Source organism: Osmerus mordax, chromosome 4, assembly GCF_038355195.1.
Source record: "Osmerus mordax isolate fOsmMor3 chromosome 4, fOsmMor3.pri, whole genome shotgun sequence".
Classification (NCBI taxonomy): Eukaryota; Metazoa; Chordata; class Actinopteri; order Osmeriformes; family Osmeridae; genus Osmerus; species Osmerus mordax.
Window position 1 is genome coordinate 16,711,118 of NC_090053.1, and position 13,962 is coordinate 16,725,079.

The 13,962-nt window shown below is 49.1% G+C and overlaps 1 protein-coding gene across 1 annotated transcript; it reads left to right on the forward strand.

Moving 5' to 3' along the window:
• Positions 1 to 1,618: 1,618 nt before the first annotated feature.
• Positions 1,619 to 12,704, forward strand: mov10l1 (Mov10 like RNA helicase 1). The gene is made up of 28 exons (XM_067235118.1): positions 1,619 to 1,709; positions 1,904 to 2,091; positions 2,449 to 2,608; positions 2,770 to 2,882; positions 3,063 to 3,250; positions 3,806 to 3,943; positions 4,063 to 4,229; positions 4,323 to 4,467; positions 4,729 to 4,941; positions 5,135 to 5,249; positions 5,601 to 5,778; positions 6,461 to 6,531; positions 6,643 to 6,734; positions 6,834 to 6,892; positions 7,139 to 7,215; positions 7,411 to 7,491; positions 7,604 to 7,771; positions 8,213 to 8,359; positions 8,634 to 8,755; positions 8,951 to 9,050; positions 9,328 to 9,474; positions 9,702 to 9,875; positions 10,152 to 10,301; positions 10,466 to 10,573; positions 10,816 to 10,956; positions 11,082 to 11,173; positions 11,732 to 11,760; positions 12,640 to 12,704. Exons 1-28 carry the CDS (start codon positions 1,619 to 1,621, stop codon positions 12,702 to 12,704), a joined length of 3,519 nt encoding a protein of 1,172 aa, XP_067091219.1.
• The last annotated feature ends 1,258 nt before the right edge of the window (positions 12,705 to 13,962 follow it).

Sequence of the window (13,962 nt, forward strand, 5' to 3'; positions counted from 1 at the left end):
ATGATCAAATATCTGATACAACCCAATATAGAAAATACCAGAAAAGAATATGAACTGTCCACTATCTGCGATAATATGTTCATTTCTTTTTTTTAAAGCAGTGATCTTTTTTTAGGAATGTTTCAGTCAGGTATTCCGAGCCCCCAGGACACTGGCAGAGGTCACTGGCAATAACAACTTCAAGATCAACAGCACAGTTTGGGCATGTGTCGAGGGCATATAAATAGAATATTTACTATGTGACATAAGAGACAGATCACAGAGAGGGAAGACAACCTGGGAACACCACAGCCTGGTTTGAAATGTCCAAAATAGGTTCCGACACAGAGTAAATATAGCCTAATGAAATCTGGGTTGTTGACTAAAAAGAGGAGTCTGTGGTGATAAAAAAAGAGGGAACATTTCATACCCATGTCAACAGGTCACTTCATCAGGACTGCATGATTGATGACACACCGTCTCCCCCGCAGAACACCTCATCGTAACCGTCAGATTGTGAGGTTCCCACCTGTCCCTGACATGGAAAGTTGTGTACCTTGCCAAAGTCAGGACCAGGAATAGCCTGTAAAAGGAGGAGGGAGAAGCAAATGGGTGAAGCAGATGTTTTTACCCATTTGTTATTCTTCGCCAACAACTTGGACTTGTTTTTTTTTACATATAGGTTGTTGTATACAATGCTTATAGAATGCAGTTTGAAAAATAGTTGTGTCATAGACTTTGTACAGGAGTAGGGTCTGTCAGTCCTTATTTTGTTATAGCCTTAATCTTTTTACATTTTTATCTTATTTTATAAACTTGTGTATTTATTCAGTGCACCTGAGGAGGATTGCCTCCAATTTCGTTTACAGTGTACAATGACAAAAAAAAATATATATTCTAGTTTGTTACCAGGGGCCAAGGCCATAATCATACTCTGCATTTACAAATACTTTTAAATTTAATATCTGAATATCTGACTGTTTCTTTAGATCAATGTTAATGTATTAAAACAATGTTGTGAATCAGAAGTGGCGTAATATTTGCTGGAACAAATTTTAAACGCAAGAATTGATTGAAAATGGACTGCGTGCGTTCTCGAGCTTGCTTTTTGGTTTGTCTAGTGCATTTCCAATTCAGACGAGCACACGTGAACATACATGTTCAACTGGTTAACAACGTTAAGGTAAAAATTGGTGCGGACACGTTCTACTAAAATCTAAAGACTACGATAAAGGTGTCATTCGTATAAGTTTTGCAAGACATTATGTGACGTTAAGTGCACACACATAGTCACATATTGTTGTGGCGTAAATAGCAAGACCTGTCAATCAGAATCTTTCAACCCAATTTTAGTTAGCTAAGTTAGTAAGTGTCTCGGAAACTGTTAGCTAGGCAGTATATTTCAAAATCACTGGTTTTAGGGTTTCTAATTATATACATTATAATAATGAATATTATACGTGTCATATTTCTTTAATGTTTGCAAGAATGTCGACTTTGAGAGTTTGTATTGACATGGCTAGCTAGCTAGGGAGCTACAACCACGGCAGATGAAACTGACATGCACTATCAACTCAACTAGCTAGCTTTCTTCTCTCTCATCTTTTAATTGCTAGATACCGACTAAGATTTAGCAGAAATGGTAACTGCAGTGCAAAGCTTGATATCCAGGCTGTTTACACCTTTATGGAGGAGGGTGGAGCAAGATGAAGATGATGTTTTAAGTGCAGGTATGACACCAGTCCAGAGGCCTACTTGATGTGGGATTAACCCACATTGTTCTAGCATTTTTAGGCCTTCTGACAACAAAACGTAACCAAATACCACTCTGTATAACCTGTCCACATAAATATTGTTGGCCTATGATTGAATACAATCCCACAACAAAAAAACATGCTCACTTAATAATTGTGCCTTGTGCCAGCTATGGAGGAGATCCGGCACCTGCGAGGCAGTGTGGTGTCCCAGCTGTGCCTAGACTATGGCATGATAGACGACGCTGTCTACTTCACCTCCAAAGAGGTGCTGGGCGGGGTGCCACTGCGGGTTGGGGACAGGGTCAACGGCATAGCGGTACGGGACGGGTCCCACGGAGGATGGCGGGCGCTACGGGTGAGAGCTTCTGGAGCACTGCCAGGTGCCTTTGTCCCTAGATCCTGTTTCCAGTCTGGAGAGGTTATTAAGAAAGTGGTTCGACTCATATTCAGAGGTGTGGTTACTCTGCGATGTGGCTGGTAAATACAAACCGTTCCATGACCGACCACGGAAATCCTGTTCGAACTTTGCACTTCAGATCCTTGCTCTTCTGCTGTATTTTCGATATGCCCCATTTGTACGTGGCTTTAGATGAAAGCATTTGCTAAATGAATTAAGTGTCAAATGTATGAATCACGGAGAGGAAAGGTATGATAAAGTCACACTTGGGAGTGGAGTAGTTGACTGGCGGCCGGCCACCGTCCCATCGTGCAGGTGGAGAAGAGCGCAGACGCCTGGGAGGATGGGGGCGGAGCCTCCCTGGAGAAGGACTGCAGCAAGCTCCACCCCTTGATTGGCACGGTAACGTCACTGGACCGTGACGGAGGCTTCATCAACCAGACCACCTTCTTCCCTCGCCACGCTCTCTGTGAAGGTGACGCCAACCCGTGGTAGAACTGTGTTCATACTTATGGATCCATAAGTGTGGGAGTTTTCACACGGGCATACTTTTAGTTAGAGACGCGCCCATTTCTGTAAGTATTCATGTGCTGCCATGTGGGAGCTTTTATCCTATGCTCTCTGTGTTGGGGTTAGGTTTTGAGCCGATGAAAGGAGACTGGGTCCAGGCCCAGTACTTCATCAGTCCCACACAGTGGAGCACACAGGCCTCCGTGGTGTCCCCTTTGCGCTACCGTCGCCTAGACCAGGTCAGCCCCTCTGCAACAGCCTGAAGAAACCGACCCGCATCCGAATGGGATGTGCACAGCTGTGGCTGTCAGAGACGTCCTTGAAACGTGCAGGAGATGCTAGAGAGCCAGGAAACAAATAGTCACTTCGACATCAAAAGGTCTCGTCTGCAGAGAATCAGTGGTCTCCTTTCCCTCCAGGTGCACGTGTCCAGTGTGTTTGGCAGCAGCGGGGTGGTGGAGGACAGCGTGTTCTTCAGCCTGGACTCGGTCATGCTCCCGGCCAACTACCGTCCCTCGCCTGGGGACCTGGTGAGCCTGGTGGTGGTGGAGAGCAGCCAGTCCTTCTACTGCTGGAGGGCTCTCTGCATGGCTCCCAGCGAGCACAGGTAAGCAAGCTTCTGGAGGGTAAGCTGATGCACACACATTTACATTTAGTCATTTAGCAGACGCTCTTATCCAGAGCGACTTACAGTAAGTACAGGGACATTCCCCCGAGGCAAGTAGGTTGAAGTGCCTTGCCCAAGGACACAACGTCAGTTGGCACGGCCGGGAATCGAACTGGCAACCTTCGGATTACTAGCCCGATTCCCTCACCGCTCAGCCACCTGACTCACACACACACACACACACACCAGGGGTCCATACAGTACTACTCTACACACTGAACACCACAGAACGTGATCTTGGGTTTGTCCGGATCCCACAAGACGCACTGAATCGGTCTTGTCTGTTATTGCTGAATTGGAAGCGTTTTGGGGATTTGAATGTCAGATCATTTGTGGCTACCAAATACAGACCGTCCATTTACCCTGACCGTGAAATACTGCTGTACTTTCTGTATGTTATGTAGTAACTATTTGTTCCGTACCTCTCTTTGGATCAAAACATCTGCTAAATCAATGAAATATAATGTAGTGATGGGTAATTCTTTTGCCCAATAGTGTCAACGCTTTAAGCTTGGAGCCTGAGGCAGAGATCAAGAACCTGCTAGAAGACAAGGGGGGGCTGGAGGTCACCAACAACACCCACTTTGGGGCTCTGATGCTGGGAGAGACCAGAGAGCTGGTGTTCTGGATACAGTGAGTTAGCCTTGGCTTCTCTGTATTTCATATATATATATATATATATATATATACACAGAAGAATGGGGAAGTAAGCATTCTCCTTTTACCCTAATTTCATTAATCTTTCTTGACAGGAACAAAGGGTCAACAGCTCACCTTCTAAAGTGTTGTGAGTTAGGAGGTTGGGACTCTGAGGAACAGTTCACCTTGAGCCCTGTGAAAAAGCCCAACTCTCCGGAGCTGAAGGAATGTGTTCAACCAAAGCCTAACATCACACTGAGCCTCTATGGGAGCTTCCAGGGCTCTCCACACACTTACCTGCCCAGAATACTCAAGCCCTTGCTGGGGCCTGCCCTCTACCCGTTGGCCAGGCTTCCGGGGCCTACTGAGCAAGCCAGTGCGGATGGGAGGCAGGAAGACGAGATTGATGGCGATATAACAGAAAAGAAAGTTCATGACCCTGCTGTAAGGACAGAGGAGAGAGAGGTGGAGATTGCACCAGGGGAGAGGCAGCCTGTCAAAGTGGGCTGCAGAGCCAAGTAGGTCCCATTCAACGCCTCCTATTAATCTTACGTACACATAGTGCCTGTTTAGATCTCTGGTGGATTATAATGACGGCAGAAGTAACCCATAACCTTTCCTACATCTCTTGTTATGATGTTCTCCAACAAGCATTTGAACGCCAGCGGTCGGGAGCATTTGATTGTAAATCAAGAGTTCAAATGTCCTCCCCCTCTCGTACGTTGCTTTGGATGAAAGCGTCGGCTAAATGCGTTCACGTCGCCGTGCCTCCCGTGCAGGAACCTGGGCAGCTGCGCCGAGCTGCTGCTGCTGCACTTCTCCTCCTTCACCATCGGGCGGCGCCTGGAGGTCACGGTGGGGAGCGTGGAGGAGAGCCTGATTCAGCCCAGCGCCCCCTACAGCTCTGCCCTCGCCAGCCCTCCGCAGCCCGCGCTGCCCACGCAGGCCGCCCATGTGGTCACTGTTACAGCCGGACCTGGTCACACTCACAGGTGACCTACAGAAACGTGACTGGGGACACACAATACTAGTTTTACTACTTTCCTACTTTTTATTCGAAACGACGACACCGTTTCAGTTCATTCAATCCTATTTTGTCACGAGATCAGGTCGTTCGTGTCTCGACGAATCCGTCTCCAACCTTTTATTCCCAGAGTCCAAATCTGCCATTGTGTGCTTTGACAGGCCTTTGAAGCGCCACCTGCCCAACTTCCTGGGTTCCTACCCTGTGCCCCAGTGTCTGAGAGACTGTGTGGAGGCCCAGCGCGATGTTCTGGTGGCTCAGCCCTGTCTGGGAGAGGTAAGCCCTGTGCACTACTCACTCTGCCTTTACGCACTGTTTGGATCAAAATCCTTTGCTAATTGAACAAAGTGTCATGTAACCCAGCCACGCAGAAACAACTGATCTTCGACATTCGTTGATGTGAACGAGTTGTCGTTTATCCCAACAGTTCCTGCGACATCCTGGCACCCACTTCCACATTCCCCCACCCAGTCGCTAACTATTTTTTTTTCTCCCTCCTCTTTCTCTTCTCCAACCACTCCTGCCGCTATCCTCCTTTCCCTGCCATGCCCTGGCCTGACGTGTTTTCTTCCGCCTCACCACCACAACCACCACCTCCTCCCATGGTTCTCCCCTTCTCCCTCCCAGACCCTGTCCCGTTTCAACGCGCGCGAGCGCTTCTCCACCCTGCTGTGGCTGGAGGAGCTGCAGGCCGAGCACGAGCTCCGCGATTTCCACCTCACCGGCGCCCTCCTGAGGAGAGGAGCCGTCTACCTGCACCTGGAGGTGCTGGGGCTGGCGGAGGGCAGGCCCAGTCTCTTCATAGGTCTGTGGCCCGCGCTGCAGTTTACATTTTCACTGTGTTCATAGGCTGTGTTTTTAGTAATTTGTATTCAACTTGGGAACCTACTTCCTGAGCAGATGGTACACACACTTTCACATTTTTATTTTTATTCATTTAGCAGAGGCTTTCATCCAAAGCGACATACGACATTGCATGTATAAAGTACTGCGGCAGATTCAATATCAGAAATGCATAGTTCTAACGGCATTCATGTAGTCAAAGACGAGGAACGGTCTGTGTTTACTAGCCACGGTGTATCTTGGATAGCAGGCATGGTGAACAATACTAATATCTTGTGTACAGTGCAGCAATAATGTCTTATCATAAGTGCAACATTCTCATTTCATGGGTGCAGTCTCTTGTCGCAGTCTCTTGTCATATCCAGGATCTCCAGCTCACGTTAGCGCCGCTGATGCGAATCGTTTAGCATTTACCTTGAGTGACTACGTTAATGTTAATGGATGTCTCTTAAAGATAAGCTCATGCTAATAGTTAGCTTTGCCTTCAATAGCTAAACTAATGTTAATGGGTGCCTTCAGATGCTAAGCAAGTGGTTACCTTTGAGCTAATGCTAATGGCTACATACTTGTAAGCCTGTTTAGTAATGGAGACTAATTGTTGAATCAATTTTGATGTGGGTGTGGGTGTTGTGTCTCCTCTCCAGGTGACAGAGTGTCATTGAAGAAGTGGCTTCCGGGAGGCGTGGTAATGGATTACATTAGTTATGTTACCGAGGTACTGGAAAATATATTGGATCTTTTATTTTTTTCTGGCTTGTCGCTGCTTTGCTCTGCTTTGTCCCTATTGTACAACCTTTTTTCAAAACCCTTCTGTTGTTGAGTGCAGATCCATGATGAGGATGTGAGCCTGAGAGTGGATAAGGAGTTCCACCGCACTTATCTAGGAGAGCCTTTAGACGTGGAGTTCACCTTTAACAGGTACGTGTGTGTCGGGGAGCGTCTTTCGTTGTTGCAGGTTATATTTTTGTCACGTGGTCTGCATATGTTGTGGTCCTTCCGCTACTGTTTCCTGTGCAGGTTGACCATGAGGAGATGTCACCTTGCAGTCAACCAGACCAAGAACTTTGGAGAGAATGGTGCGCCAGGGTTACACTGGGTTTAAATAAGATTCTCACTCCTGTTTCCCCCCCCCCCAAAAAAAAAGAAAAAGTAGAATAACATTACAGGTGTGATTTGAACCTGCAACCTGTTGATCAATCAGTCAAGTGCTCTAACCACTGAGCTCTGTCCTCCTTGGTCACTTCGAGTTCTCTTTAGCTGCTTGGTCTGCCTGGTCTCTCCAGAGCCAGAGTGACGATGCTCTCTCCCCTCCCTGTGTCCAGTGTTCTTCCCCAGGTCAGTCATTGTCCAGGCCCCTCAGTGGAGGGGAGAGTGGGGGCCGGAGGAGACCAACACAGAGGTGAGTGAGTTCACATGTGGACGGTGCATGGAACAGACACCCCCACCAACACGCCTAGGGAGTGGAGCAGGGAAAGGGCTTGGTGTGGAGGCCTCTGACGGCTGCTCTGAGAGAGCTGGAGACTGACCGGCATGGGCAAGACTGCCGACGGTAAAACCTTGCCCGACTGTCCTACGTTCCATCTCCCTCATGCAGGGAACGCCCGGCGAAAACGCGGAGGAGGTCCCTGTCGACATGACGTCCAAGGCCACTCAGACCAAACCAGGTGACCAGCCTGTCCTCACAACTCCAGCCCCACAGATGTACTCCCCCGTGCCAGTCACTGACCCTCCCACAGCATGCAGTGCCCTGACCAGGCCCGTGTGTTCTCCTAGACTCAGGCCAGAAGTCCATAACCATCCCCAAGCCAGGCCAGTTCTTCAACCGCCACCTCAACCCCTCTCAGAAGGAAGCGGTGGAGAGGATCCTGTCTGGGGAATGTCGGCCCACGCCCTACATCCTGTTTGGACCTCCTGGCACGGGGAAAACGATCACACTCGTAGAGGCTGTACTGCAGGTAGGAACACTCCCTGTAGTGCGGCCACCATGGGAATTCTGCTCCAAGTTGTAATTCTGCCGTTTTTTATGTATTTGTGAAATATAATTAGTGGTGTTTAATCTGGAGCTCTTTCAAAGTACAAAAAGCTGCTGCTAGTCTGTCCCCTGCGTACGCACTGTGGTAAAAGGATTGAGATGTTATTGTCGCACTGTAGCATTGCTTTAGTTCACCCTGTCTGGCAGCTGACCTGTGGTTACTTTGCCATGTGGCTGGCAAATTACAGACTACCGTGACTACCGTCAATGGACTGTCAAACACTCGTAACACTAAACTATGCACTTCTGATCCTCGATCTCCTGCCGTACTTTCTAGACGCACCACTTGTTTGTCTCTTTGGATCAAAGCGCTGTGATTATGGTGTCGGTTGTACGTGAGTGTCCTGGGTGTGTCCGGTCCCAGGTGTACCACCGTCTGCCCTCGAGCCGGGTCCTGGTGTGCACGCCCTCCAACAGCGCGGCCGACCTCATCTGCGTCCGTCTCCATGACAGCGGCTTCCTGCACGCCGCCAGCCTGGCTCGCGTCAACGCCTCCTGCAGGCAGGAAGAGGTAGTTGCAAAGCCAGTGTGAGATGCATCGTGGGGTTTGTAGTCTCAACCCTGGCGCGACTGCTGTTTTCAGTCCCCAGCGCGAGATGTCGGTGTTGTGGCACTGTGCCAGTTAAATACAGACCGTTCCGTGACTCTGACCAGCAAAACACTGTTAGAACCGTGCACTTCTGATCCATGATCTTCTGGTGTACTTTCTATATGTATTATTTGTACGTCGCTTTGGATAAAAGCGCCTGCAAATAAATGAAATGTAAAGCGAATATTTGTCCCAGTCCATGTCAGATGTGCTGAAGCAGTACTCGAGGGCAGGCGAGGACATCCGTCACGCCTCCTTCCACAGGATCGTGGTCAGCACCTGCTCCAGCGCCGGAATGTTCTACCAAATAGGACTCCAGTAAGGACAGTTCTGACGGAGAGCTAGCTCAGATTACTACCACTATTATTGTCAATATTCCTCTGTAAAGCATCTTTGGGTTTGAAAAAAGGAGCTATATAAATGTTGTTGTTTGTTGTTATTTTTTATTATAATTAGTAGTGTTAGTTTTGGGCAGTGACGTTGTTGTAAAGCTGTGGTCCTGTGTTTCCCCAGGGTGGGTCACTTCACCCATGTGTTTCTGGACGAGTCGGGTCAGGCCACAGAGCCCGAAGCCCTCATCCCCATGGGTCTGGTGTCAGAGAGAGACGGGCAGGTCTGGAACACACACACACACACACACACAGACCTTCAGCACCTCTGGTCACCACTGTGTTTGATGTTGTACTCATCAGGAACACTTCTGATCCTTGATCTTCTGCTGTACTTTGTAGATGCATACTTAGTGTGACGCCTTAGATAGAAGCGTCCGTTAAATAAGTGAAAATGTAATTGGAAAGTGTCAAACAACATTACCGTGACTGTAAAGACCTGCCCTATCCCTGTTCCATGCTCTCGTAGTGATGTAAAGTTACTGCTGCTCCACCTTCTAGATCATTCTGGCTGGAGACCCTTGCCAGCTGGGCCCCGTGGTGAAGTCCAAACTGGCGTCAGCGTTCGGTCTGGGGGTGTCTCTGCTGGAGAGACTGATGGCCAACCCACTGTACTCCCGAAAGGAGTGTGGATACAACCCAATGCTGGTGAAGACACACCGTTATATCCATTTACCATATACCCAGAAATACACATACCAGAGATGTGTACCATATGCCAAATATCCACAGATTAAATTCTTAATGAAATAAACTATTTTATGGATGACTACATTAAGTGAATTATAGTTAAAATAGCCCTCAAATTAAATTAGGGGATCTGTTATGTTTGAGTGATGCACTACCATGATGTTGGCACTGCCTCCATCTCCCAGGTCACCAAGCTGGTATACAACTACCGTTCCCATGAGGCCTTGCTGGCGTTGCCCTCCAGAATGTTCTACGAAGGCGAGCTGTGTGTGCGGTCCCAGAGGGCTGTGGTGGACTCCCTCTGCCACTGGACTCACCTGCCCACCAAAGGCTTCCCCCTTCTCTTTCACGGGGTCAGGGTAGGTAGCTGGCAGGTGGTCTCCCTTCCTCGGTCCTCTCGCTCCGTCTTTGTTTTCAGACATCTTTCAGGCCTAGCTACAGGCCAGACGTACACCAGCAACACCACATCCTGAATCACCACTACCTCTTTCTCATCTCGCTTATCTCCTCGTCCTCTGCTTCTTCTCTCTCCTTCTTGGTCTTTCCTTCTCTCTCCGTCTCTCCTTCTCGGTCTTTCCTTCTCTCTCCGTCTCTCCTTCTTGGTCTTTCCTTCTCTCTCTCTCATTGTGTCTCAGGGCATGGAGATGAGAGAGGGCAGGAACCCGTCGTGGTTCAACCCAGGGGAGGCCGTGCAGGTGATGCTGTACTGCTGCCAGCTGGCCAAGAAGCTCTACAACCCTGTGAACGCCTCGGACATTGGCATCATCGCCCCCTACAAGAAGCAGGCAAGAAGAATACCTCACCGACTTTCCAGGAACGCCAACAGGAGTGCATTCCTCACTCTTCAGCGCTGCGCTGGTACCAGGGTGTATACTAGTGTAGTACACGGGTAGTTTGTGTCCTAGCCTAGCCTTCTGTGTTTGCTCTCCCCCCTCCCCCACATCTCCAGGTGGAAAAGATCCGAGTGTTGCTGCACGGGGTGGGTCTGTCTGACATCAAGGTGGGCTCGGTGGAGGAGTTCCAGGGACAGGAGTTCCTGGTCATAATCCTCTCCACGGTACACACACACACACCCGGCCTCTCACATACACACCCCTCTCCCACACACACACACGCACGACGTGTAAGTGTTGCTCACGTCCACATCGTGGAGGCGATGTTTCATTATGAGTGTGGCTGTGGCTTAAGTACTGTATGTGACGGCACATGACACTTGCTTAACAGCAGGATATGTCATTTCCCCCCCCCCCCCCCCCCCCCCCCCCATCTGATGTGAGCGTGTGACGTCTCCCTGTCTAGGTGAGGTCTAGTGAGGCCGTGAAGGACGATGACGTCCAGAGTGTGCTTGGTTTCCTGACCAACCCCAAGCGCTTCAATGTGGCCATCACACGGCCCAAAGCCCTGCTCATCGTAGTGGGGAACCCACACATCCTCATCAAGGTGAGACGTGTACACGCGCACGCACCCCGGCTCTCTCACACACACGCGCCGAAATCTTTCCCAAGTCTTTGCCTATACTGAATGTTATAGTGTAGGCTAAATGCAAGCTGTGTGTGTTTGTGTAGGATGCATGCTTCAGTGCTCTCCTACAGTACTCCTTTGACAATGGGGCTTTAGTGGGCTGCGACCCCCCTCCCTCTCTGAGGACTTCACACAGGTATGCCAGATGGTCTGGGTGCTCCCAGAGCGGCCCAGACACAAACACACACACAGCTCCGGTATACAGCAGCGTCTGTGGCTGCGGTATGAAGCGCAACATCGGGATTCACGCTGGCTCCTTTCTTTCCTTTCCTGTCCAGAGCTGCAAATGAGAAGAACTCCTAAGAGAGAGAGAGACACCCTCAACAAGCCAACCAACATTCCTTATTGTTCTTCCATCTTTACTTTACCGTGGCTTTTTCCCCATTGGTCCTGCACAGAGACGACATCACACGACTACGTTTCTTCGAACTGTGTGAGAATGCTTCGATTGTAGATATCATGTTGTCCACTGGGTGGCGGAAATAAAGATGGCTAGACGGCCTATGTGCAAGAGTGTGCTTTCAATTGCTAATGGGAGCATAATGTGTACAAAGAACCCAGGATTAGTCCAGAAGGATGAATGCATCTGAGCTGCTGAGCTATATTATTAGTATGAGAGTAAATTAAACAAGTGGTATTCCATTTGGAAAGGGCACACTCACATCTGTTGTTGATGTTGCGTGTCCCTCTCCAGAGCCATGTGGATCTCGAGGGCCAGGGAGGGTGGGAAGGGGGAGGGGGGGGATGTCTGAAACACCTTGGTGGGGTACGCTGCGTCTGGGCACAGGCCCCCAGACTGGATGTGACAACTGAGTGCTAGTGACAGTCTGAGCCGGGGCTGTCAGGACTGCTGGAGCCCAATGGAGAGGAGGGAGAAGGGGGGTGGGGGGGTATTGTATCATTCACTCGATGGTGGCTAATGAGGAGGGAGGAGACGGCTTTTATCTGCATGTACCATGCCCCCCCCCCCCCCACAAACACACACACACCTATGTCTTTGATGTAGGCCCCAGGTGACATATGGCTGTGATTCATAGCTGGCTGTTGTGGCTCGTATGTTAGCATCCGCGTGGCTTTAAGGTTCACATCCAGGTTGTCTTCTCAGTACAACTGCGTGAATACAGGACTTCAGAGTTTGATTGACCTCATCACAATGTCGATTGAATTAGCAGACACTTTCTATGGGGTGGTACGGTCACCAGAGAGCCACCACACTCACTGAAGCTTTCTCCTTGACACAGTTTGTTGCATTGTGTGAATAAATATGAATCTGAATACAAATGTTTGTGGTTCAGTATCGTTGAATAGATCCCCGGATTTGACTGGGTCTTTGCCTAGAGCAGACAGCCCTGGACACAGGTGCCCCGGCCACAGTAGTCTGTAATGGAGGCTAGGGCAGGCCACACATTACCAACACAAACCCAGCGTCTACAGCAGGGCAGGGGGGCCATTAGGCAGAGAAAACAACTCCCTCTGAGGTGATGGTAGGGGGGAGCTAGTTAAACGTGTGGCCCCATTGTTCTCCCAAATTGGTCTGCGGCTCTAATTGCCCAGTTAGGCCCCTCTCCGTAGCTCTCCCTGGCTCTCCCCGTCTCCCCCCAGACCCGGGCTGTAAAGGCAGGCAGCGAGACTGGGGCCGCTGGAGAGCTGGCAGCAGACAGGACTGAAGGGAGAAGGGCCAGCCAGACGGGAGGGGGGTTCTCAGGGCTGGCATGGCGCGTCTGCAGCCCCTCAGCCTTCTGTGGGAGTCCAGGCTCTCACACACTCTCCAGATCCCCCTCAGGCACATGACAAAGATACACATCTAAACATGGAGACAGACGGAATCCGCGGAGCTCCGTCGAGGTACTGTAGTGTCCCGCTGCTGAGTCACCTTGAGGTGATGGGATTCGCTAGAGACAGAAGGGGGGGAAGCCAAAGCCAGACATGTCATTAGTAGCTGCGCCTGGATCAGGAGTGTGACAGAGCTCAGACGGGACAATCGGGCTGCAAGTGTTTGTTGAAAACAAAAAAAAAGAAAACGTAATTTGACGGCGTTTTCTATGTGTGTTTTCTTTTCTTACGTTTTATGAATTAAAAGGCCTTAATTGTCTTTTCCTTTACATTAGCGATGTGGTGTTGAAAGACTGTGAAACAGACGCAAACACATTTATCGTGAATTACTTTTTCATTGCTGTAGATCAAGTGAACATGATCCTCAGACACTGGCAAAGCATTCCCTTATGAGCAGGCTCGTTGAAATTCAAATATCTTAAAAGCTCATCTAACAAATGAAGCCAAGCACAAATCACTCCCAGACACAAGACCCTCAACATCATACTTTATAGCCAATTGTGTCTGTCTGTAGGCTGTTAAGACTACCAGATAGTCTTGTATACAGGTCAATAGCATTTAGCATTTGAATATGGCAGAGCTTGTGTCACATCAAAGCCAGGTGAGGTTGAGACACTGCTCTGCTAATGAGAGCTACACTCGGATTTCTTCTGAGGAAACCTGCAAATGAGCAGCCAGTGGGACATGAAAGAGACTAAAGTTGGAGCAGACTGCTTGTCTGTCTGCACACAACCCCTAAAAGTGCACCTTCCCACAAAGCACATCTTCATCACAGTCACAACGATCGTTACTGTTGGTAGACAACCTGCCGAGAATCCTGAATCAGTTCAATCACGTTTTTAAAGTCTTTTGAGGAATTGTTTAGTAGAGTATATCCTCAAGGTACATACATGGTTAAAGCATCAAGAAAACATGCAACACTGTAGTAGTACTGTGTAGATTTCTGTGAAAACTACTGTTGGAAAACAAACATTTACTCAGTTTGACATGTTCTACAGATGGGTGTCTATTAATGAAGCCAGCCTTTGATTCCCTGTGGAGCCCCCATCTCAACACCCCTCTTTCAACCCCCCCACCCCCCACATCTACCTA

Bases quoted from the DNA above. Each gene is read 5' to 3' on its own strand.
- mov10l1 (XM_067235118.1), top strand. From the start codon at position 1,619: ATGGTAACTGCAGTGCAAAGCTTGATATCCAGGCTGTTTACACCTTTA. The intron at 7,216-7,410 runs GTGAGTGAGTTC...TCCCTCATGCAG, and splicing joins CGGAGGAGACCAACACAGAG to GGAACGCCCGGCGAAAACGC. The intron at 10,574-10,815 runs GTACACACACAC...CTCCCTGTCTAG, and splicing joins TGGTCATAATCCTCTCCACG to GTGAGGTCTAGTGAGGCCGT.